At 43.7% G+C, this 21,676-nt stretch overlaps 1 protein-coding gene across 1 annotated transcript; it reads left to right on the forward strand.

The window, feature by feature from the left end:
* Nucleotides 1-1,779: 1,779 nt before the first annotated feature.
* Nucleotides 1,780-20,540, forward strand: LSM6 (LSM6 homolog, U6 small nuclear RNA and mRNA degradation associated). The gene is made up of 4 exons (XM_077476991.1): nucleotides 1,780-1,929; nucleotides 4,451-4,555; nucleotides 8,593-8,706; nucleotides 20,280-20,540. The coding sequence occupies exons 2-4, from the start codon at nucleotides 4,462-4,464 to the stop codon at nucleotides 20,312-20,314; spliced, it is 243 nt and encodes an 80-aa protein (XP_077333117.1). The 5' UTR covers nucleotides 1,780-1,929; nucleotides 4,451-4,461; the 3' UTR covers nucleotides 20,315-20,540.
* The last annotated feature ends 1,136 nt before the right edge of the window (nucleotides 20,541-21,676 follow it).

The raw sequence follows: 21,676 nt of genomic DNA on the forward strand, positions 1-21,676 counted from the left end.
TACTTAAGAGGCTGAGGTCAGGTGTTCGGGGTTTTTTCGTTAGGCCAGAGCTGTCCGTTCCTGAAGCTGGACCGGGGGTAGCCCGGCGAGGGGTCCTGGTCACGGGAATGTGTGCCGCCCCGCAACATGGTCAGTTTGACTAGCCCCATTAGACCCGCATGGTCTGGGGCAAGGATCTCTCTGTTCCCGAGTCTCGGAACCGGCTGGTCCGAGGCGCAGTAACTGAGGGAGGATTCAAGGCGTCCGGGTGTGCTCTCAACTTGGAGGGGTACCGCAGCTCGTGTAAGCGACCGGGGGAGGACTCTTCGGCTTTCAGCTTTGAAGTAGGGTTGCCACCTTTTCTTCAAGTCAAACCCGAACACTTTAGCGGCGCACGGCAATTTTTTTTATAGTATAAACTATATATATATTTTGCTATTTAATAACATTTCTAATCATATGAAGTTAAGAACAAGAGTCCCCCTTTACATCAGAGTCCACAGAGTTCCCCTTTTACATCTGAACTCGCAGAGTTCCTTTTCACTGTAAGGGGGGACTCTGATGTAAGGGAGAACTCTAACATAAGGGATGCTCTAGGAACCCTGATTTAAGGGGGGACCCTGAGAACTCTGATGTACGGAGAAGACTCTGATGTAAAAGGGAAACACTGTGGCCTCTGGTGTAAAGGGGAAATCTGATGTAAGGGGTGCTCTGAGAACCCTGATTTGCCTTAGTGTACTTAGTCAGAGGCAGGAGAGAGAAGGGGGGAGACTTCAGTCACAGACAGGGATGGATGGTGAGCTCACTCACTACCTCTCATCCAGATGTATCTGAGGCTGCTGGACTTCAAATTTCCGGCCCGCCTTACTTTCCTATTCTGGGGCCATAGTCCAGTTTAAATAATGTGTCCGGGTTTCAGGCAGTCTGAAACCCGAACACATGATTCCAAACCCGAACTGTCCGGGTGAATCCTGGACAGGTGACAACCCTACATTGAAGTGCCCAGCTGCGAGTGGCTATTCTCTGGGTTGTATTAGAGACTTTCCAATGATTAGCAGTTCAAGGTGCCTGAGTTTCTTCACCCTTACCCTCTGTTCCCATACGAGACTGTGTTTGTTGGATGTTACCCCTGCAAAAAGAACCTTTCTAAAGGACTTTTATGGTGTCAGCCTCCAAAGTCGTCGGGTACTAACCCTGGGAACCTCTAGATCAGGAAGAACAAGCCAAGCGGAGGTACCCAGTAACCCAAAAGTCAAGGCTTTCCCATTGAGTGTAATGGCCGCTACACTAACTTTACTGTTGTCTTATTTTTTAACTCAAAAAAGTGTATTTTTTCCAAAAAAAAATGCGCTTGTAAGACCGCTGCGCAAATACGGTTTGATGAGTATTGACCGCCATTTTATAATCTATGGTGTTTAAAAAAAAATAAAAAAATATATGTGTGTATATATATATATATATATATATATATATATATATATATATATATATATATATATATATATATATATAATGTTTGAGGATTCAAAGTAATTTTCTAGCAAAAACAAATAGTTTTGAACTTGTAAATAACAAATCTCAAAAAGCGGCTCGGGACTGAAATGGTTAGAGGGCAATCCCTACTGCAAACAAGCGTTTGTCCTTTTTTCTGGAATTCAGCTTTAAATCAAGCTGCCAGGTATCAAAAGAACACACCCCTGAGATTCAGTGATTGGTGGCCCAAACAAAAGATGGCCGCCTGACTCTAAACTGTCATTCCGCATGCGCCGCCGAGAACTTCGGTAGGATGACTAAACTTCAATGGCCGAAGGAGCATCAATCACTATTGCGCATGCTCGCCCGGCTACCGGACGTGACACAGACGGAAAAGGCGGGATCAACAAGGCTCCAGATTCTGAAGGGAGAAAGCGAGCGCGAGACTGTACATTGAGGAGCGATAGCAAGCCTCAGGTAACAAGTCGAACAAACGTATCTCGATGAAAGGAGCCACCGAGCTTTCAGTTCAGTGACATCTTTAGCGGTATAAACTCTAGGACTGCATTCAGGAGAGCAGGGACACCAATTGTATGACGGCTAAAGGAATGCTGAAATCCTCTGACACTGTTGGGAAGATTGCTTCTATTTCCTGTGCAAAGGACACAGTGGGCAGAAGTCCTCCCAGTTGTCACCGGAAGAGGTGTCACACTACCCTCACCTGCAATTTTCTGATTCCCTGTCACCTTTATTTAAAGTGGTGAAACCTGTCCTGAGGACAAATGGGGCCAATCACTCCCTAATTACATTATAGTAATCTCCCCCCCCCCCCCCTACAATTATTTGATGCACACGTGATCGAGTCTGCATAGTTACTGTGACCTCCCCAACCAAATAGTATATATTTTCTAGAAGCAGAGGCCCCAGAGAATAAAATGACAGCAGTCATTTGCGCAGTGATTTCCCCAACCCATATTTTCAGGAAGAAAATACACCAAAATGAATGCAAAAGATATTATTCCCAAATGTTTGCTCACACTCGTGGAATCGCAAATCATTAGGGTACTTAAAATTCTCCATAGCCACTGTAGTTTAGCATTCTCGTCATAGAATTATTTCTCTCTGACATTTAGACCCCTTTCACACTGAGCTGCCCAGGCGTCAGCGTCAAAGCGGCACCATTTTTCGTGACGCTTTACCGGTGTTTTAGCACAGGTATTCGGTCCCTAGCAGGGCGGCTGCCGCGTCGCTTTGCCGGTGGTATAGCAGCGCTGCCCCATTGTTTTCGGTGTGTAGCAACGGTGTATTCGCTGCTCCACCACTGCAAAGAAGCTGCTGGCAGGACTTTTTGTGACCCCCCCCCCTGCCAACGCAGCGCCCCAGTGTGAAAGCACTTGGGTTTTCACACTGGGTTTGCAGCTGAGGCTTTTTTCAGGTGCTTTACATGCGCTATTTTTAGCGCTGTAGCGTCTGAAAAACGCCTCAGTGTGAAAGGGGTTTTGCAGTGCTAGACCACACCTGTAGCACAATTTATGGTTAAACATGTACTCACCCTATGCCGCACATGGGCTTTACACAGGGGGTGTGTGGGGGGTGACAGAGGTGCTTTTTTACTTTTTTATTTTATACAATTTTTTATTTACACTTTTTAAAAAAAAATTATTTTTATTTTATATATATTTCTATTGCAAAGAAGCTAACAAGCCTCCTATGGGATTGGGCTGCACCGTTGTATCGTTGCTAATACTAAGCAAATGCTCCGATACCTTTGCAGTGCAATTTGAGTCCGTACAAAATGGACTCAAGTCGCACTGCATAGAATCGCATGCTAGTCGAACAGGATTGCAGTGCAATTGCTGTGTGAATCATATGCAGTTTCCCCCATAGCTCCTGCTCCTTTAGCTTAGGCTCACGCAGGAGCAGTGCAGGAAACTGCATGTGAATCAGACAAGAATCGCATTACATTCCTGTTCATTTTACTTGTGATTCTGTGCAGTGCAATTTGAGCCCATTCATTCATCAAATCACACCACAAAGGTATCAGTACTCGGTATCTGAATACTTGACCGAAAGTCGCGGTACTCACCAGCAAAAAAAAAAAACGGTATCCGTTTCCCATATTATACTTACCTGCTCTCTTGCAGTAGATTTACACGGCGCAGCCCAGATCCTCTTTTCTGGTCCCTCTTCTGTGATGCCAGCCGGTCCCTCCTGTTGAGTGCCCCCACAGCAAGCAGCTTGCAATGGGAGCCCCCTCCCTGTGTCCATTCAAACACAGAGCCCCGGCCCACCCCCTTTCTCCCTTGATTGGCTAGCTGACTTTGACAGCTAATGGCACTGCTGCTGTGTCTCATCCAATCAGAAGGGAGAATCTCAGATGGCTGTGACACTCGTGGATAGAGAGCAACCTCAAGTAAGTGTGAGGGGGGCTGCTGCACACAGAAGGCTTTTTAACTTGATGCATTAACATAAAATTCCTTCTGTCTTTACAACCCCTTTTAATAAAAAAAAGTGTTGGCAGGATTTCCACAATATAAAGTGGTCTATTTGTGTGAAGGTCTGCTTTAAAAGAGAAGTATGACCAAAGCTTTTTTTTTTTTTTTTGGGCTATACTTCTCTTGTGGATCACAGGCGGGCACTTACTTTTGCTCTCCTGTTACCCAGAGGCAGCTGACAGAAGGCTAAAACCGAAGTTACAGAGCTGCTCTTGGCTCTAAAAGGACCATTTTGCTGGGATCCACCTAGCTGTCTGATGCCAACTGGGCCCACTCCCATCCACTCCACTGAGTACAGGAGGGCAGAATGGAGAGCGGTGAATGGGGTACAGTCACAAGTTCTCTTTTACAGGTGACGTTGAAGAGCTTACATCTTCAAATCATTTACCTGTAGAAAAGGAATACTACAGGTGTGACCATTTGCTTGTAGCCTCTGTTGAGATTTTTTAAAGTCCTCCTATGTTTTACTGATGTTATATTTGAAGTTATTTTCTTGATTTTAGGAAGTATCAGAATGAGTCTACGAAAACAAACCCCTAGTGACTTTTTGAAGCAGATTATTGGACGACCTGTTGTCGTGAAACTTAATTCTGGAGTTGACTATCGAGGTAACTAATAATAGTATTAGATGTATTTGTGCCTGCATTTGTTTTAATGTCAAACTTTTTTATTTTTTTATTAAGGTGTAAACCTAGCATTAATCTACTTAAAGTTTTTGCAACGCACAAATTCCGCGGGCATGGCGGTCCATTCATTTCATACACCTTTTCCAAACGCAGTCCGCGGGGAAATCGAATGGTCATCTTGCGATTTCCCTGCAGTTCCTGCACCCACACGCACTGCGATTTTTATATTCTCCATGCATGGGGGTGCCATTCTGAATGAATGACAGCAGTGCCCTTTCACTGCGGATGGTTGCAGCCACACCCATAAGTGTAAACCTATCTTCAGAACCTTTAGGCTGGGTTTACACCATTGCGAATTGGATGTGGTTTCTATGCATCCAATACGCAATAGTAGGAAATTTTGATTGGCTCTCTATGGAGCCGGTTCACATATCTCCGCAGCAGGTCCAGTGCCTTTTACTGTGCGTCTTTTGGTCCGGATTCAGCCCAAAATTCGTGCTGAAGTCGGATCCCAAGCGGTGAACCAGAACGCACCGCGTGCGGCGAAGGTGTGAACCTAGGCTTACTTACTGGTTGAAATTCAGTATAGAGATCTTCTGATTGGCAGAGGTGCCTGTAATATAAAAATGTATAAAGGTTGTCCATTATTATGAAGATATTTTTTAAAGGGGAGTTCCACCCAAAAGTGGAAGCTCCACGGGTACCTGTGTTTGACAGGTACCCATCCCACTTCCGTGAGACCTTGCTGCTGTGAGGTCCCCCAGAAGTTTGGCCTCCTTCCCCCACCACAGGGCCATTCACAAAAGTGCAGCGCGGTTCATGCATGTGCAGTTGGCTTCACTGCAAGCTTCCCCAAGTAATGACTGAATAGTCTAAGGTCATCTGTGGTGTACCCCAAGGTACAGTGTTGGGACCCTTTTTAAATGATATTGGGTCTGGGATAAAAAGTACAATTTCTATCTTTGCAGATGACACTAATCTATGCAGTGGAATAACGTCCTTACAGAATGTCTTCAATTTACAAGCCGACCTCAATGCTCTGTCTAATTGGGCAACTAAGTGGGAAATTTAGGTTTAATCTTGATAAATGTAAAGTTATGCACTTGGGGGCTAAGACTATGCATGCATTGTTGGAGCATTTTGCGCTGGGGTTTTTCGCCTTCCTCTGAATCGACTGGGTGAAGGGATTGTGTTTTTTTTTTTATTTTTATTTTTTTTATTTTTTTTTGTTTTATAACTAGATGGACTTTTTCTTTTTTTTTTTTTTCAACCTGACTATGTAACTATAGCTCAGCTTTAAATCGGTATTAAGCCCAAAAGCCAACCTTTACTATATTGCAGCTTACCAATTCGTAGATGTGACGACTGCATTTGTTTCCTTTTTAGGCTTGCTTTCTTCTATTTTCATCTGGTGATGCCTCTAATAAGTCTGTTTTTCAAAAGAACAAGCTCTTACCATATATATCAGTTACAGGGATGAGACAAACTATTTACCACTGACAAGGGGTGCTTAAAATTATCAGCTTTTATTTATATTGAATGTTTATCATGAAAGGGGGGAAAAAATTATTTGCTGTAACTGATTAAGTATTAGCTGGAGTTCAACTTTAGTTTGTTACTGTGTTTAAATATGGTAGTACAACCAACACTCCCCTCCCCCAGACTGACAATGCTGTTGTTCAAATGCACCCCCTATGCTCATTCATCCAGAGTGGTGTCTGTATAATACAGGAGTTGTGTTACTGGCCAGATCACCAGGTGAAAATTGTGAAAAAAGCTTAAAGAAAACTAATAGGGTCACCACATCTGATTGGTAAGCTGCAATATATTAGTTTTGGCTTTGGATTTAATACTGCTTTAAGGTTATCATTTAAACACTTCCGGACCACCAACCATGGATATATGTTGGTATTTTGTGTTTAAATAATGGGGTTATGGCAGCAGATAGCTGCCATAAACCCAGTATTTTCTTAAAAGGCGGCTCTCCTGTGCAAATTGCCGTAGCTGTACAGCAGCTCACACAGTTGCGGGCGGTATCGTGCCGCAGATCAGGCAGGCTCGATGTCCACCCGCGATTGCCTAGTACAGAGGGGATCTGTGTAAAGTTAAAAAAAAAAAAAAAAAAAGTGAGTCCCTGTTCTGACAAGGGACATGACAGAGATCTACTGTTCCCAGTGATTGGGAACAGTGATCTGTCATGTCCCTGGCAGCCCACCCCTCCTATAGTTAGAACACACCTAGGGAGCACAGTTAACCCATTGATCACCCCCTCGTGTTAACCCCTTCCCTGCCAGTGTCATTTTTACATTGATCGGTGCATTTTTATAGCACTGATCAATTCAATAATGTCACTGCTCCCCAAAAAGTCATATGGGGTTATATTTGTCCGCTGCAGTGTCGCAGTCCCGCTAAAAAATCGCCGCCGTTACTAGTAAAAAAAAAAGTCCCTAAATCTATCTCGTAGTTTATAAACGCAATAACTTTTGCTCAAACCAATCAGTATACGCCTATTGCAATTTTATTTGTTTAGCAAAAATATGTAGAAGAGTATATATCGGCCTAAACTGATGAAGAAATTTAGTTTTTTTGATATGTATTATAGCAAATAGTTAAAAATAGTAATTTTTTTTCAAAATTGTCGCTCTTTGTTTATAGCACAAAAAATAAAAACCGCAGAGGTGATCAAATACCACCAAAAGAAAGCTCTATTTGTGGGAAAAAAAGGTTGTCAATTTTGTTTGGGTACAGCACTGCATGATCCCACAATTGTCAGTGACGCAGTGCTGTATTGCAAAAAATGGCCTGGTCATTAAGGGGGGGCAAATCTTTCCAGTCCGCCACGCCAAAATCCAATATGAGACCTTATCTCATGTAAGGTGGGGGGGGGGGGGGTTGGGTGGGTGCTTGTTGATGGCATGTGATCTGCATCCCCCCCCCACCAAGCACCTTGCCCCCATGTTGATGGGGACAGGGGCCTCTTCCGACACTTTTATGTCTCATGCTGTGCAGTGTGATCTAAACTGCAGATGCATGTAAAAACTGTTCACACTTTCGATAAAGCTGTGTGTATTTAGATGGGTATGATTTCTGCTGAATGTGCATTTACAAAAAGCTTGCTGCGTACAGTCATTCACTTTCATGAGTGGCTGTACATGACACCACAGCTCCCAAGGGCTAGGAAAACACCAAAAATGTTATGCTTCAAGGCTCAGTGGTGTAAACATCGCATACATGAGTCCTTAAAGTGATACTAAAGTCTTATTTTGCTAAAAATGACAAACATGTCATACTTGCGTGCTCTGTGCAGTGGTTTTGCACAGAGCAGCCCAGATCCTCCTCTCAGGTTCCTCACTGATGCTCCTGGCCCCTTCCTCCTACCGAGTGCCCCCCTAGCAAAAAGCTTGCTATGGGGGCACCTGAGCCCCATCTCGATCCAGCATTGAAAACTAGTGCCTTAGCCGTCTGGTAATCTCTCTCCTGATTGGCTGAACAGCAGCAGCAGCACCATTGGCTCCCGCTGCTGTCAATCAGTCAGCCAATGAGGAAAGGGGGGGGGGGGGCAAACTGCCGCTCCGTGTCTGAATAGAGACAGAGCTGCAGCTCGGGTCGGGTGCCCCCATAGCTTGTTGTGGGGGCACTCAGCAGGAAGGAGGAGCCAGTGAGGGACCCGAGAAGAGGAGGATCTGGGCTGCTCTGTGCAAAACCACTACAAAAAAAAAATTACTTTATAACTTAAAAAAAAGCTTCTGCCTTTTTAGAACCACTTTAATATTTTAAATACAAACAATTGTAAGTGCAACAAATATTTACAAGATTTGTATTGCTGGTAGACTAAACATGTAATTGTTCAGGTAGAATATGACCATTCTTTTTAAATTGGTTAAATTTGGTTCACAATAGATGAAGGCTAAAGAAAAATGTTTCCATATAAATATATTTTGTATTGTGGCTTCTTAGATCAGTGTGAACTTCTAGGTACGCAATTCAGTGTTTTTTTTTTTTCTTTTTATAATGTACAGGGGTGTTGGCTTGCTTAGATGGGTACATGAACATTGCTTTAGAACAGACCGAAGAATATGTAAATGGACAGCTGAAGAACAAATATGGAGATGCATTTATCCGTGGAAATAATGGTAAATCAAGATATGATGGCTTAAAAAGCATTTTAGAAATGGTGGAGCCAAATTAAAGCAGAGTATGCTGAGAAAAATATTATTTTGCAGCTTTGTTAGTTTGAAATACTTTGCAAATATAAACCCAACCATTTGGGGTCATTACACATGAACTTTATGGGGTAACAGGTAAAAAACCCTGTGACTTGTATTGAAGTGGTTAAGGTCCTGGAGTGCCCTAGCCAGTCTCCAGACCTTAATCCCATAGAAAATATGTGGAAGGAGCTGAAGGTTTGAGTTGCCAAACGTCAGATTCGAAACCTTAATGAGTTGGAGAGGATCCGCAAAGAGGCCTGAGGACAAAATGCCTCCTGAGATGTGTGCAAACCTGGTGGCCAGCTACAAGAAACGTCTGACCTCTATGGTTGCCAACTAAGAATGAGCTCAGGCGTGTTCTCATGCTCCACGTGCAGAGCCCACCTGGAAGTCAGCGCAGCGCTGCACTAATCACAGGCAGTGAGACATTTCCCGATCTCTGCAGCCACGCATCGGCAATGTCTCACAGCCCGTGATTAGCGCAGAGCTGTGCCGACTTCCTGGCGGGCTCTGCATGTGGAGCATGCGAACACGCCTGAGCTCATCCTTATTGCCAACAAGGGTTTTGCCACAAAGTCATGTTTTGATAAGGGGTCAAATACTTATTTCACTCATTAAAGTGGTGTTGCCACCAAAAAATTAAAACTGCTTAAAATTCGTAAAAAAAAAAAAAATTGGCAAAAAAAAACTTTTACTCACCTCTAAATACCGGTTGCTAGGGGGTCCCTCGTAATCTGCCTTCCTCATTGCCCGGGCTGGTGACATCACTTCCCCTCGCGCCGCACATTCACCTGGGACCTGTCATGTGTCCCAGGTGACTGTACGGCGTATCACGGCGCCCTGCGCCGCTCGTGCATGCGCAGTGGGTGCCCACAGTATGCATGACGGAGCGGGGAGCGAGGGGGGGGCTTCGTTCCCCCGCATCGCTGGACCCTGGGGCAGGTAAGTGTCCGATTATTAAAAGCCAGCAGCTGCAGTATTTGTAGCTGCTGACTTTAAATTTTTTTTTTTTTTTTTTTAGGGGGTACCCCACTTTAAAATGCAAATCAATTTATAACTATTTTGAAATGCGTTTTTCTGGATTTGTTGTTCTGCCTCTCACGGTTAAAATGAACATACCATTAACATTATAGACTGATCATTTCTTTGTCAGTGAGCAAGCGTATTAAATCAGCAGGGGATCAAATACTTTTTTCCCTCACTGTATGGACTGCATAGGGAGAGAGAAATCACCAACTGATGAGCTTGTTCATGTTCATCTGCTACCTCCCTACTGTAGCACGCATTTCTTTTGTAAACACATCGGTACTGCAGAAAAAATATTCTAGTGCTGTTTCTTCCTCTACCAGTTTAAGCTCTGCTGTACAGGGGATTGCCAGAGGCAACTACCAAGTCCAATTTGGTATTTACACTTGTTACTTTCTAGTCTAAAAGAGGAAAGCTGCCTTGAGCCTTTTCAGCAGTCATGCAATTGGCCTAACTTCAATTTAAAGGCCTGCCAATCAGGAAGCTGCTGCTGCTAATAGCACTAGCCGTTCAGGTAGTAGTATTGGCAAATAGAGGAAATTGGCACACATGTAAGGGGGCACAGGCCAAGGCGTGATGTCAGTTGTACTAGCAGCAAGATTCATCCTTGCTTAAGATGGAACAGTGAGAAAATGCAGTGGAACTAGCCAGAATGAGCTTCTCACTTGTCCCATCCCCTCCTTTACCAACTTTACTACTGCCCACATCACAGAATAGCGATTTTTCTCTGTGTTTGTTTACTGTTTTTGCCTGTGTGACACTCGCATCAAGTTTTTTGGACAAAAGACCGTGAAGAATGGGGACAGCCTGTAAACTGCTACTAACACTGAATCCTTCATTAGGCGCTCAACTTGGCAGGCAGTTGCATTGTGAAAGTTAGCTGGTAGGCTGCTATAATCACATCCAGGTCTGTGGTCTGCTGTGGCAGAGCCCAGTCCTTGAAGATCCAACGCCTGACCTGCAGGTACGCCTGACCTGGAGAGATTAAGAATAAAGTGTTAAGATTCAAAGTAAGTTGCCCCTTTCTGGAGTGCAGGTTATTGCCCTTGGGGTTTTTAGAAACTTGGATGCAGTAAGGTTGTTCACCACCATGCCCTGTAGCTGCAGGGAGCAGACAGCTGGCGCAGCAGCAGCACTGTGCCCAAGTCGGAGCCTTGCTTCTTTGACAGTCTTTCTGGGTGTGGACGCATTGCCCAGCCAGTAGCACAGAAGGACCACTGGTGTATGTGTGGCCTCCCTACACACGCATGGTGCAGCCTGCCCATCTCTGCAAATTGCATGTGTGGCTACCAACCTTTCTGGACTGGCTACCGACTGCACTGGACACACTGAGCATCTCCACGACAATACGGCACAGGCTTTGTGACAAGGGGGTCTTGGGCCCTTCAGGTGGTGAGATGCTGGAAAAGACACCCTTACCCTTGATCAATACTGTGAATACTGCACCCGTTGTGGGCACAGTAAACATTGCAGGTCTGAATTAAAGGGGAACAGGAATCTGGGGGACTTAACCCCCACATTACAGTTGCGGACAGTCTTTCTTCTACCAACTCTGGCTCTGCAGCATTCGGTTTCTCACTCCTTTTTGAGGTTCCTTCCTGAGAGAACTTTGTGACGAGGCATTTTGTTCTGCCATAGTTCTTGAACAATTGGCAGAACTCTGCAAGGATTTATGGCAGAACGCCTAAAACTGCTACCTGGAGGTAGCACCCTGTGAGACAATTTTTTCACCCCTTCTAGGGTTAAGAGGAGGTGGAAAGGGTTCAAGGAAGAAGATGCCTCTGACATGGAAGAATCCTCCTTGGGAGGATACTCCAGCCACCAACATTTCCCAAACACAAGGGTACACTCTGTTGCTCACAGAGGTGGTGCTTAAAAATTTAAAGCTGTTACTGCCTAAACCCTTGGGGGGGTCATGCAATGCTATCAATCCAGCCAAATCCTTTCTGATGCATCTTCACACTGAGGAGGGTCTATACAAGGACTGAGCCCATCTGTTTGCACCCCCAAGCGGTTTGCACAGCAGTTCTCACAGGAAGATTATTTTTGCAAAAAAAGGATGAGCCCACAGGAAGACCCTGCTGTGCCTTATGTGAATAAAACCTATAGTCCCAGTGGACAAAGTCCCTCTTTATGGCTTGTGCAGCCAAGCAACTTGCCATTGCATCAGTGGAGGTTTGTCTGGACTAAGCGCACAGCAAATAAACCCGGGGACCTGAAATCAGGTTCTTCCACTAGGCAGCACCTGGAGATTTCTCTCAAACCATTGCACTTTTGTACAATTTGGGTTGGAAGTTTCTCTCTGAAAACTCTTGCCTGGGACTTATGTTGATCCATATGAGGTGAGAACCCCCTACAAAAAGCAGCTAGAAAATTTCAAAGTTAAAAAATTTTTTTTGGTAATGCCTTGGATACGTTTATCCAGAACATTATGGGACGAAAGAACACTGTTTACATCTAAAGATGCGACAAAAGCCATCTATGTTGGGAACAGAGAAGGGCTTCTTTCATTCTGTTAATTTGGGGCTAAACATGTATTCTACTGTAAAAAAAACACCTCCCCAATGGAGGGGCACCCTCATTCTTGCAAAGCATTCCTCCACTTGTAGCTATATAGACCTACGATATCTCTATCTGGCTTCAAAACGCATCCAGAAGTTTCAAGCTGCTGTTTTGATTCCGCGCTTTCTGCCTTCAAATGTCTCTTCTACCTGACAAATGGGGCAGCCCTGTTTGCTGCACTGGGCCTATTGCTCTCTTATCGGTTCATTGCCCCCCTGTTGCAGAGCAAGAAAGGTTATTCCAATCTGCTCATGGTGCCCAACCCAAATGGTTGTGTAGCCACCTCCTGGATGCTAAGGTGCTTGAACAAATTTCTGCACATTTAAAATTACCGTATTGAATCTGATTCAGTGATTGTTTCTTCCCATCAGGGGGACTGCATGGTGTATGCCTACCTCCCAAATACCCATTTTTCTGCTTCAACACCACTCCCTTTGAATGCGGTGGGGGAACAGCATTTCTTGTTTTTGGTTCTGCCCTTTCGGTATAGCCACAGTATCACGGAGATGCTGGCCACGGTGTTGGCTCTTCTGTGAGTCCAGGGTATTCCTGGGGTATTTGGAAGGCCTACTTCTGCAAAAGCAATTGGAGGATGGTCCAAAGACCAGTGAGTAACAGACATTGCAAGTACTGCAGAACGGGTGTATCTTTGATCTCCAAAAGTTGACGCTTCAACCGCTGCACCACCTGGAGTATCTGGGCCTCGTCATGGCACGTGTGTCTTTCAACAGGAAAAGCTTTGACTCCTTCAGTCCAAAGACGAACACTATATTACCAAAAGTATTGGTGTGTCTGCCTTTACACACACATGAAATTTAATGGCATCCCAGTCTTTGTCCATACAGTTCCAAATTCAGTTGGCCCACCCTTTGCAGCTATAACACCTTCGACTCTTCTGTGAAGGCTGTCCACAACATTTTAGGAGTGTCTATGGCAATGTTTGACCATTCTTCCAGAAGCACATTTTGTAAAGTCAGGCACTGATGTGGACGAGAAGGCCTGGCTCACAGTCTCCACTCTAATTCATCCCAAAGGTGTTCTGTCGGGTTGAGGTAAGGTTTCCGCACAGGCCAGTTAAGTTCTTCCACCCCAAACTCCTGCATCCATGTCTTTTATGGACCTTGTTTTGTGCACTAGTGCAAATCATTTAGTGCAGGGGGTATTATGGTGTGGGGTGGCGTTTCAAGGGTTGGGTTTGGCCCCTTAGTTCCAGTGAATGGAACTCTTAAGGTATCAACATACCAAGACATTTTGGACAATTTCATTCCAACTTTGTGGAAACAGTTGGGGGATGGCCCCAGTACTTTTGGTAATATAGTGTATGTTCCCTGGAGCACCCCTCTGTGATTGCATGAAGGTGTTCATTTTGGTGGTAACCCCCATCTAAGCAGTCTCACAGCCTGTTTCATTCAAGAATCTTTAACCACTTCAGTCCCGGAAGAATTTGCCCCCTTAATGACCAGGCCATTTTTTGTGATACAGCGTCACTTTAACAATTGCACGATCATGCGATGATGTAAACCAAATTTGATGCAATTTTTACTATTTTTTTTTTCACTGTAAACATAAAAAGACTGACAATTTTGGGGAAAAAAAAGCAATATTTGGTATAATGTCCCCCCCAAAAAAAAAAAAAAATATATATATATATATAGGCCTAAACTGAGGAAGGAATTTTGTTATATATATATATATATATAACAAAATTCCTTCCTCAGTTTAGGCCTATATATATATATATATATATATATATATATATATATATATATATATATATATATATATATATATATATATATATATATATATATATATATATATATATATATATAATATTTCTACTACATATTTTTGGCTAAAATAAAATCGTAATAAGCGTATATTGATCTGGTTTACGCAAAAGTTATAGCATCTACAAAATAGGTGATTTTTTATTTTTATTTTTTTTATATACTACTAATGGCGGTGATCTGTGTGGTGTTTGTTTGTATTTTTTGTTAGTTTTTTTTTTGGCATTGCGGCAGACAGATCTGACACTTTTGACACTATTTTTGGACCATTAACATTTTATGCAGTGATCAGAGCTATAAAAAAAAAATTAGCCACTGATTACTGTAATAAATGTCACTGGCAGGGAAGGGGTTAAACACTAGGGGGCGATCAAGGGGTTATGTGTGTTCTAACTGTAGGGGGATGGGCTACCTAAGACATGACAGAGATCACTGCTCCTGATGACGGGGAGCAGTAGATCCATATGTCACTAGGCAGAACAGGGAAATGCCTAGTTTACATTTCGCTGTCCTGCCTCTCCTCATAGAGATCGCAGGCCACCGCCGGACATAGAGTCCGCTGGGCATCTTGCACGGAGGGACGTACGGGTACACCCTTTTGCCCACCCGTGCCATTCTGCTGACGTATATTAGCAGTTGGGAAGGGGTTAAACTCAACATCTGAGCACTAAAATCAAGTCAGCCCTGGATTGGTGACTATCCAGCCCTGCACAGAGCTCATTCTGACTTTGGCAGAACTTTGCGTTTTCAGCCCGGTTGGCGATTCACATTCCAGGCTTGGAAAATTAGCAAGTATACTTTCCTAAATCGCCAAAAGCTGGATCCTGGAGAATGGTCCCTCCATCCGTAGGAGTTTCACTTGCTTTCTCCAGTGGGGGACGCTATACAGAAACCTACTGGCGTCCAGGCTCCACCACAATTTGTACAGGTGCGTGTCCAAGTCCGGGGAGCTTCTGGCTTTTGGAGTGGATCCCCTAGTCACTCTGTGCCTTTGCACTCACCTTTCCTCTTCTCTAGCTTGTGTCTCTTCTGTTTTGGAGGAAAGAGTGGGAAGGCATACCAGTGAGTCTCATTGCACTGAATTGACCCAGGAGGACATTGAACAGATTCCTAGCGGACGCTCTGTGGTCCTTACTGGATCATCCAGTCCCTTCTTCCTCAAGGTGCCATCTTCCAGCCTGCTTCGCTGTCCTTGGTTGTTAAACCGAAGTCCTGAAATATAAATGTGTTTCGGACTCCATATTTTCCACCTTGCTAAAAGCCAGATAGCCCTCATCCTGTGGAATTTACCATTGCACATGGAAAGCATAATTTTGCATGGTGCAAGAAAGGGACGCTTCATCTCAGGAAATGCAGTGCTCCTGAGATGAATGGCACCTTTGCCCTCCTGTCAGAATACAGCAAGCCAGCTGCTCTAGATGGGACCCAGAAGCAAGTGGAGTATCCGTGTCTACTTCAGTGATTTCCATCTTATAGAGGCATCGGCCAGGTATAGTATATACATAGTTACATTGGTCCAATGTAACTATGTATAAAAAATCCATGCCTGAAATTCCTTCTTTAACCACTTTCAGACCGGACCATTTTGCTGGTAAATGACCAGAGGTCTTTTTACACTTTGGCACTGCGCTGCTTTAACTGGTAATTGCGCGGTCATGCAATGTTGTACCCAAACAAAATTTGCGTCCTTTTCTTCCCACAAATAGAGCTTTCTTTTGATGGTATTTGATTGCCTCTGCGATTTTTATTTTTTGCGATATAAACGTAAAAAGACCGCAAATTTTGAAAAAAAATGATATTTTCTACTTTTTGTTATTAGAAAAATCCAATAAACTCAATTTTAGTCATACATTTAGGCCAAAATGTATTCAGCCACATGTCTTTGGTAAAAAAAAAGTCAATAATTGTATATTTATTGGTTTGCGCAAAAGTTGTCACATCTACAAACTAAGGTACGTTTTCTGGAATTTACGCAGCTTTTAGTTTACGACTGCCTATCTCATTTCTTGAGGTGCTAAAATGGCAGGGCAGTACAAAACCCCCCCAAATGACCCCATTTTGGAAAGTAGACCCCCTAAGGAAATTGATAAGAGGCATGTTGAGCCCATTGAATATTTTATTTTTTTGCCTCAAGCGATTGAATAATGACAAAAAAAAAATTTTTTTTTTTTTTTTTACACAAAGTTGTCACTAAATGATATATTGCTCACACATGCTATGGGCGTATGTGAAATGACACCCCAAAATAAATTCTGCTGCTTCTCCTGAGTATGGGGATACCACATATGTGGGACTTTTTGGGAGCCTAGCCGCGTACGGGGCCCCGAAAACCAAGCACCGCCTTCAGGCTTTCTAAGGGCGTAATTTTTTGATTTCACTCCTCACTACCTATTACAGTTTTGAAGGCCATAAAATGCCAAGATGGCACAAAACCCCCACAAATGACCCCATTTTAGAAAGTAGACACCCCAAGCTATTTGCTGAGAGGCATGTTGAGTCCATGGAATATTTTATATTTTGCCACAAGTTGCGGGAAAATTACAAACTTTTTTTTTTTTTTTTTTTTTCCACAAAGTTGTCACTAAATGATATATTGCTCACGCATGCCATGGGCATATGTGAAATGACACCCCAAAATAAATTCTGCTGCTTCTCCTGAGTATGGGGATACCACATATGTGGGACTTTTTGGGAGCCTAGCCGCGTACGGGGCCCCGAAAACCAAGCACCGCCTTCAGGCTTTCTAAGGGCGTTACAGTTTTGAAGGCCATAAAATGCCAAGATGGCACAAACCCCCCCCAAATGACCCCATTTTGGAAAGTAGACACCCCTAAATTTAGGGGTACACTAGTGAGACTAGGTAATAAATGGCGGGTGCCCTGAAACTATAAAAAAATAACTAACCAACCAGCGTCACCTGTAACAGTTATATGGTGATCACTGGTGAAAGGGTTAACTAGGGGGCAATCAGGGGGCTTTATGCGGTAGTATATGGGGGTCCCTGGCGCTATAAAAAGCTGCAGCGAACCTAAATACCTACCTGCCTAACTAGCGTCACCTGTGACACTAATACAGCGATCAGAAAAACGATCGCTTATTAGGCTGGGTTCACACTGGAGCGATGCGGGAACGCCACGAATGCGCGGCGGGTTCCCGCATCGCATGCCTCCCGGTCGGCAGTTCACACTGCCCTATGCGAACTGCTGGGAGTGTCAGTGAAATGTTACTGACACCCCCAGATCAGTTCGCATATCGCAGTGCGATCTGCAAACTCGGATCGCATGGTGTGAACACCCATGCGATCCGATTCTGCTGCGGGCCAAAAAAAGGGTCCCGTGCGAATTTGCGGCGGGTGCGGCGAATGGCTGAACTCGAATCGCACAGAGATCGGATGTGATTTGCACTGCAGTGCGGTGCGAATCACATCCGTTCTCATAAACCGCTGCAATGTGAACCCAGCCTTAGTGACACTGGCGACGGGGGGTGATCACGGGGTTAAACCTTTATTGGGGGGGTTAGGGGGGTACCTTAGAACTAAAGGGGGCTAACCCTAACTGCCCTAACAGTTATTAGTCACAAATGACACCCGCCGGGTGATCAGGGGGTTAAACCTTTATTAGGTAATAAATGGCGGGTGCCCTGAAACTATAAAAAAATAACTAACCAACCAGCGTCACCTGTAACAGTTATATGGTGATCACTGGTGAAAGGGTTAACTAGGGGGCAATCAGGGGGCTTTATGCGGTAGTATATGGGGGTCCCTGGCGCTATAAAAAGCTGCGGCGAACCTAAATACCTACCTGCCTAACTAGCGTCACCTGTGACACTAATACGGCGATCAGAAAAATGATCGCTTATTAGGCTGGGTTCACACTGGAGCGATGCGGAAACGCCGCGAATCCGCGGCGGGTTCCCGCATCGCATGCCTCCCGGCGGCAGTTCACACTGCCCTATGCGAACTGCTGGGAGTGTCAGTGAAATGTTACTGACACCCCCAGATCAGTTCGCATATCGCAGTGCGATCTGCAAACTCGGATCGCATGGTGTGAACACCCATGCGATCCGATTCTGCTGCGGGCCAAAAAAAGGGTCCCGTGCGAATTTGCGGCGGGTGCGGCGGGTGCGGCGGGTGCGGCGAATGGCTGAACTCGAATCGCACAGAGATCGGATGTGATTTGCACTGCAGTGCGGTGCGAATCACATTCGTTCTCATAAACCGCTGCAATGTGAACCCAGCCTTAGTGACACTGGCGACGGGGGGTGATCACGGGGTTAAACCTTTATTGGGGGGGTTAGGGGGGTACATTAGAACTAAAGGGGGCTAACTCTAACTGCCCTAACAGTTATTACAGTCACAAATGACACCAATGCAAAAAAAAAAAAAAAATAAAAAAAAAATGACATTGGTGTCACTGTGACTGGGGGGCAGGGGTAATTGGGGGGGTGATCGGGGGGTAAAGGGGGGGTGTGAGTGTGCCTGGCATGTTCTACTGTGTGTGTGAGTGTTGGTGCAACTTACTGATCCGCTCTCCTCCGTGTCGGAACGAAAAATACCGACACGGAGGAGAGAATACATCACTTCCTCTCCTGTGTTTACATTACAGGAGAGGAAGTGATGTCACCGGGGATTTCTATTCGTCGGGAGCGATCGCGAGGGGGTGGCCATGAATGAATGGCCGTCCCCTCGTCCGGGATCGCTCCCGTACGAATACCGACCGCCGCAGGCACCGGGCGGGGGCCCGATCGGGCCCCCGACCCGCGGGAGGCAAGGGACGTACATGTATGTCCTTATGCCTGCCCGTGCCATTGTACCGACGTACATCGGCGTGCGGCGGTCGGCAACTGGTTAAGACATAACATGGTCACATTCCCCAGCTGACCACCCCCTACTTACCTGAATCACAAGCACCTCTTCTTGCAGCATTCTATTAACTTTTGATTTCGGCATGTCTGTGCATGGCTCTATCCATGCAGCCCTGTCGTACATTCCCTGAAATCCTAGAATGGAAGACTAAAAGTTCCACCTGCCACCACAGAAGAGGAGTTTGCAGATCTCAAGGGAGCACAAGTGTGGCGATGTCACTGCACTTGCAGTCAATTGATTACTTCCTAATTGCAGTTGCAAGGCTCTGAAGGCTCTAATGCAAAAAGTAATTGTACATTTTCTTTTGTCACATATACTGTGTGTGTGTATGTAATAAAAAAAAATATATATATATATATTAAAAGACAAATACTGTACATTGAAGCCTAGCACTTGTAGAGTAAATTACAGCAACTGTTTTAAAGGAATAGTTTAACCTAACAAAATTTTTTTTTTTATATATATATATATATATATATATATATATATATAAATAATATAAAAAAAAATTTTTTTGTTAGGTTAAACTATTCCTTTAAAACAGTTGCTGTAATTTACTCTACAAGTGCTAGGCTTCAATGTACAGTATTTGTCTTTTAAAATGCAATTGACATGGCTATCTCTCGGAGGGTCCTGTGTACAGGATGAAAACCTTGCAATTCCACTTCATTATTACTATTCCTTTTTAATATGCAGTTTTTATTCCTTGATAAAAATAAAAAAAAACATTATTCCTAAGTCCTGCTTGTAACACTATAATGGGGTTGATTTACTAAAACTGAAGAGTACAGAATGTGGTGCAGCTGTGCATGGTAGTCAGCTTCTAACTTCAGCTTCTTCAATTAAACTTTGACAAAAAACCTGGAAGCTAATTCGTTTCTAGGCAGCGCTGCACCAGATTCTGCACTCCCCAGTTTTAGTAAATGAACCCCAAAATGTCCCATAAATCATTCGGTTTTCCACAGGTGGAAGGAAAGAAAATCGCTTCTATCAACACAGTCAGTGTTAATGGGGGAATGCCTTCCGCAGCACTATTGTGTTCTGCTGGCTGAACTGGCCAAATTTTGATCCATGTATGGCCAGCTTAAGTCACATTCAAATGTGCAATCCATTTGAATCTAACTACTAATAGCTACTAAAAAATGTGGAGTACTTGTGCAACAGTTTGTGCTTCATAGTTTATATGCAGTATTTTGTATTGAATGTGTATTCTTGTTTACCCATGCTCATAATTTTTTTTTTTGTCCCCTTTTCAGTATTATATATAAGCACACAGAAGAGAAGAATGTAAACCTGGTCTTTTTTATTTTTATTTAATACATTTGACAAGCCCAGCTGTCCGGGATGTGGAAAAGAAGCTTCCAAAAGAATTTTGTTATGAGGTTTTTTTATGTTTTGGCGAAATAAGTATATATTTTTTTTCTTTTTAATATAGTAGTAGCCGATGGTTGCATAAAACATTTTCATTGTGTTCAATATGTTGCTGAATAAACTAGTTACAGATATTGTTACAGAAATTGTTTCTTTTGTGAGTTGTGTGTTTTTTTTTTTTTGGTATTCTGTTGTGGTACTTGGCCAACTTCTGTTCTGAACTGTTGGCCCATCTGGCCTATAATAAGACGGGCGAGTGGGAGCGCTGCTGTCCTGGGTGGACATCATATGACTTCCTCTCGGGATTGCACACCATAGGGCATGCTGCGATGACAGATCAGTGTACTGGGCTATTGCCGATGCCATGTGATTGCAGTGACCAATCGCAGAAGACCAAATGGCAATTGTGCACAATGAATGGTTATGAATGAAAACCATTCATGTACTATTGTGTTGATCTGTGATTGGCCCCATCTATACCATGTGATCAATCAGTGCATCTGTACCATGTGATAGCGGCCAAAACCTTGGACTGTCTACTTTCCTAAAATGGGTCATTTGTACTTTGCTAGCATTTCTGGGCTTCAAGAAATAGTACTCTGGGCTTTTTCAGTACATCAGGGTTGATCGATTTTCAGAGATATATATTCTTTATCGCTCTCCTAGTTTGTGAGCTCTATAACTTTCCTACAGACTAAATAATATACACTGATTTGGGTTATTTTCACCAAAGAAATGTAGCAGTAGACATGGCCTAAATTTATGAATACAGATTGTTTATTTGAAAGGTTTTGTAACCGAAATGGAGAAAAGCATTTATTTTTTTGTATATTTAGCAAAAAATAAAAACCCCAGTGGTTAAATGCCACCAAAAGAAAACTCTATTTGTGTGAAGAAAAGATAAAAAATTTTATTTCAGTACAGTGTTGCATGAGTAATTTGTCATTCAAAGTGTGACCGCTCTAAAAACTGAAAATTGGCCTGAGCAGGAAGGGGTTTAAAGTGTCTGGTATTGAAGTGGTTAAGGACCACATATGGCGCATGTTTCCCTTTTCCAATAATTGGAGAACACTACTTTACCACAGGAGTGTATGTACTCTTCCTATAGGTGCTTGGATACTATGGCACAGTCGGTGACAAATATGTATAGGAAACTATAAGGCTTGGTCACATGTACAGTGCCTTGCGAAAGTTTTCGACCCCCTTGAACTTTTCAACCTTTTGCCACATTTCAGGCTTCAAACATAAAGATATAAAATTTAAATTTTTTGTGAAGAATCAC

Source organism: Lithobates pipiens, unplaced genomic scaffold (assembly GCF_037356315.1).
Source record: "Lithobates pipiens isolate NorthernLeopardFrog02 unplaced genomic scaffold, aLitPip1_a1.2 Scaffold_13, whole genome shotgun sequence".
Lineage (NCBI taxonomy): Eukaryota > Metazoa > Chordata > Amphibia > Anura > Ranidae > Lithobates > Lithobates pipiens.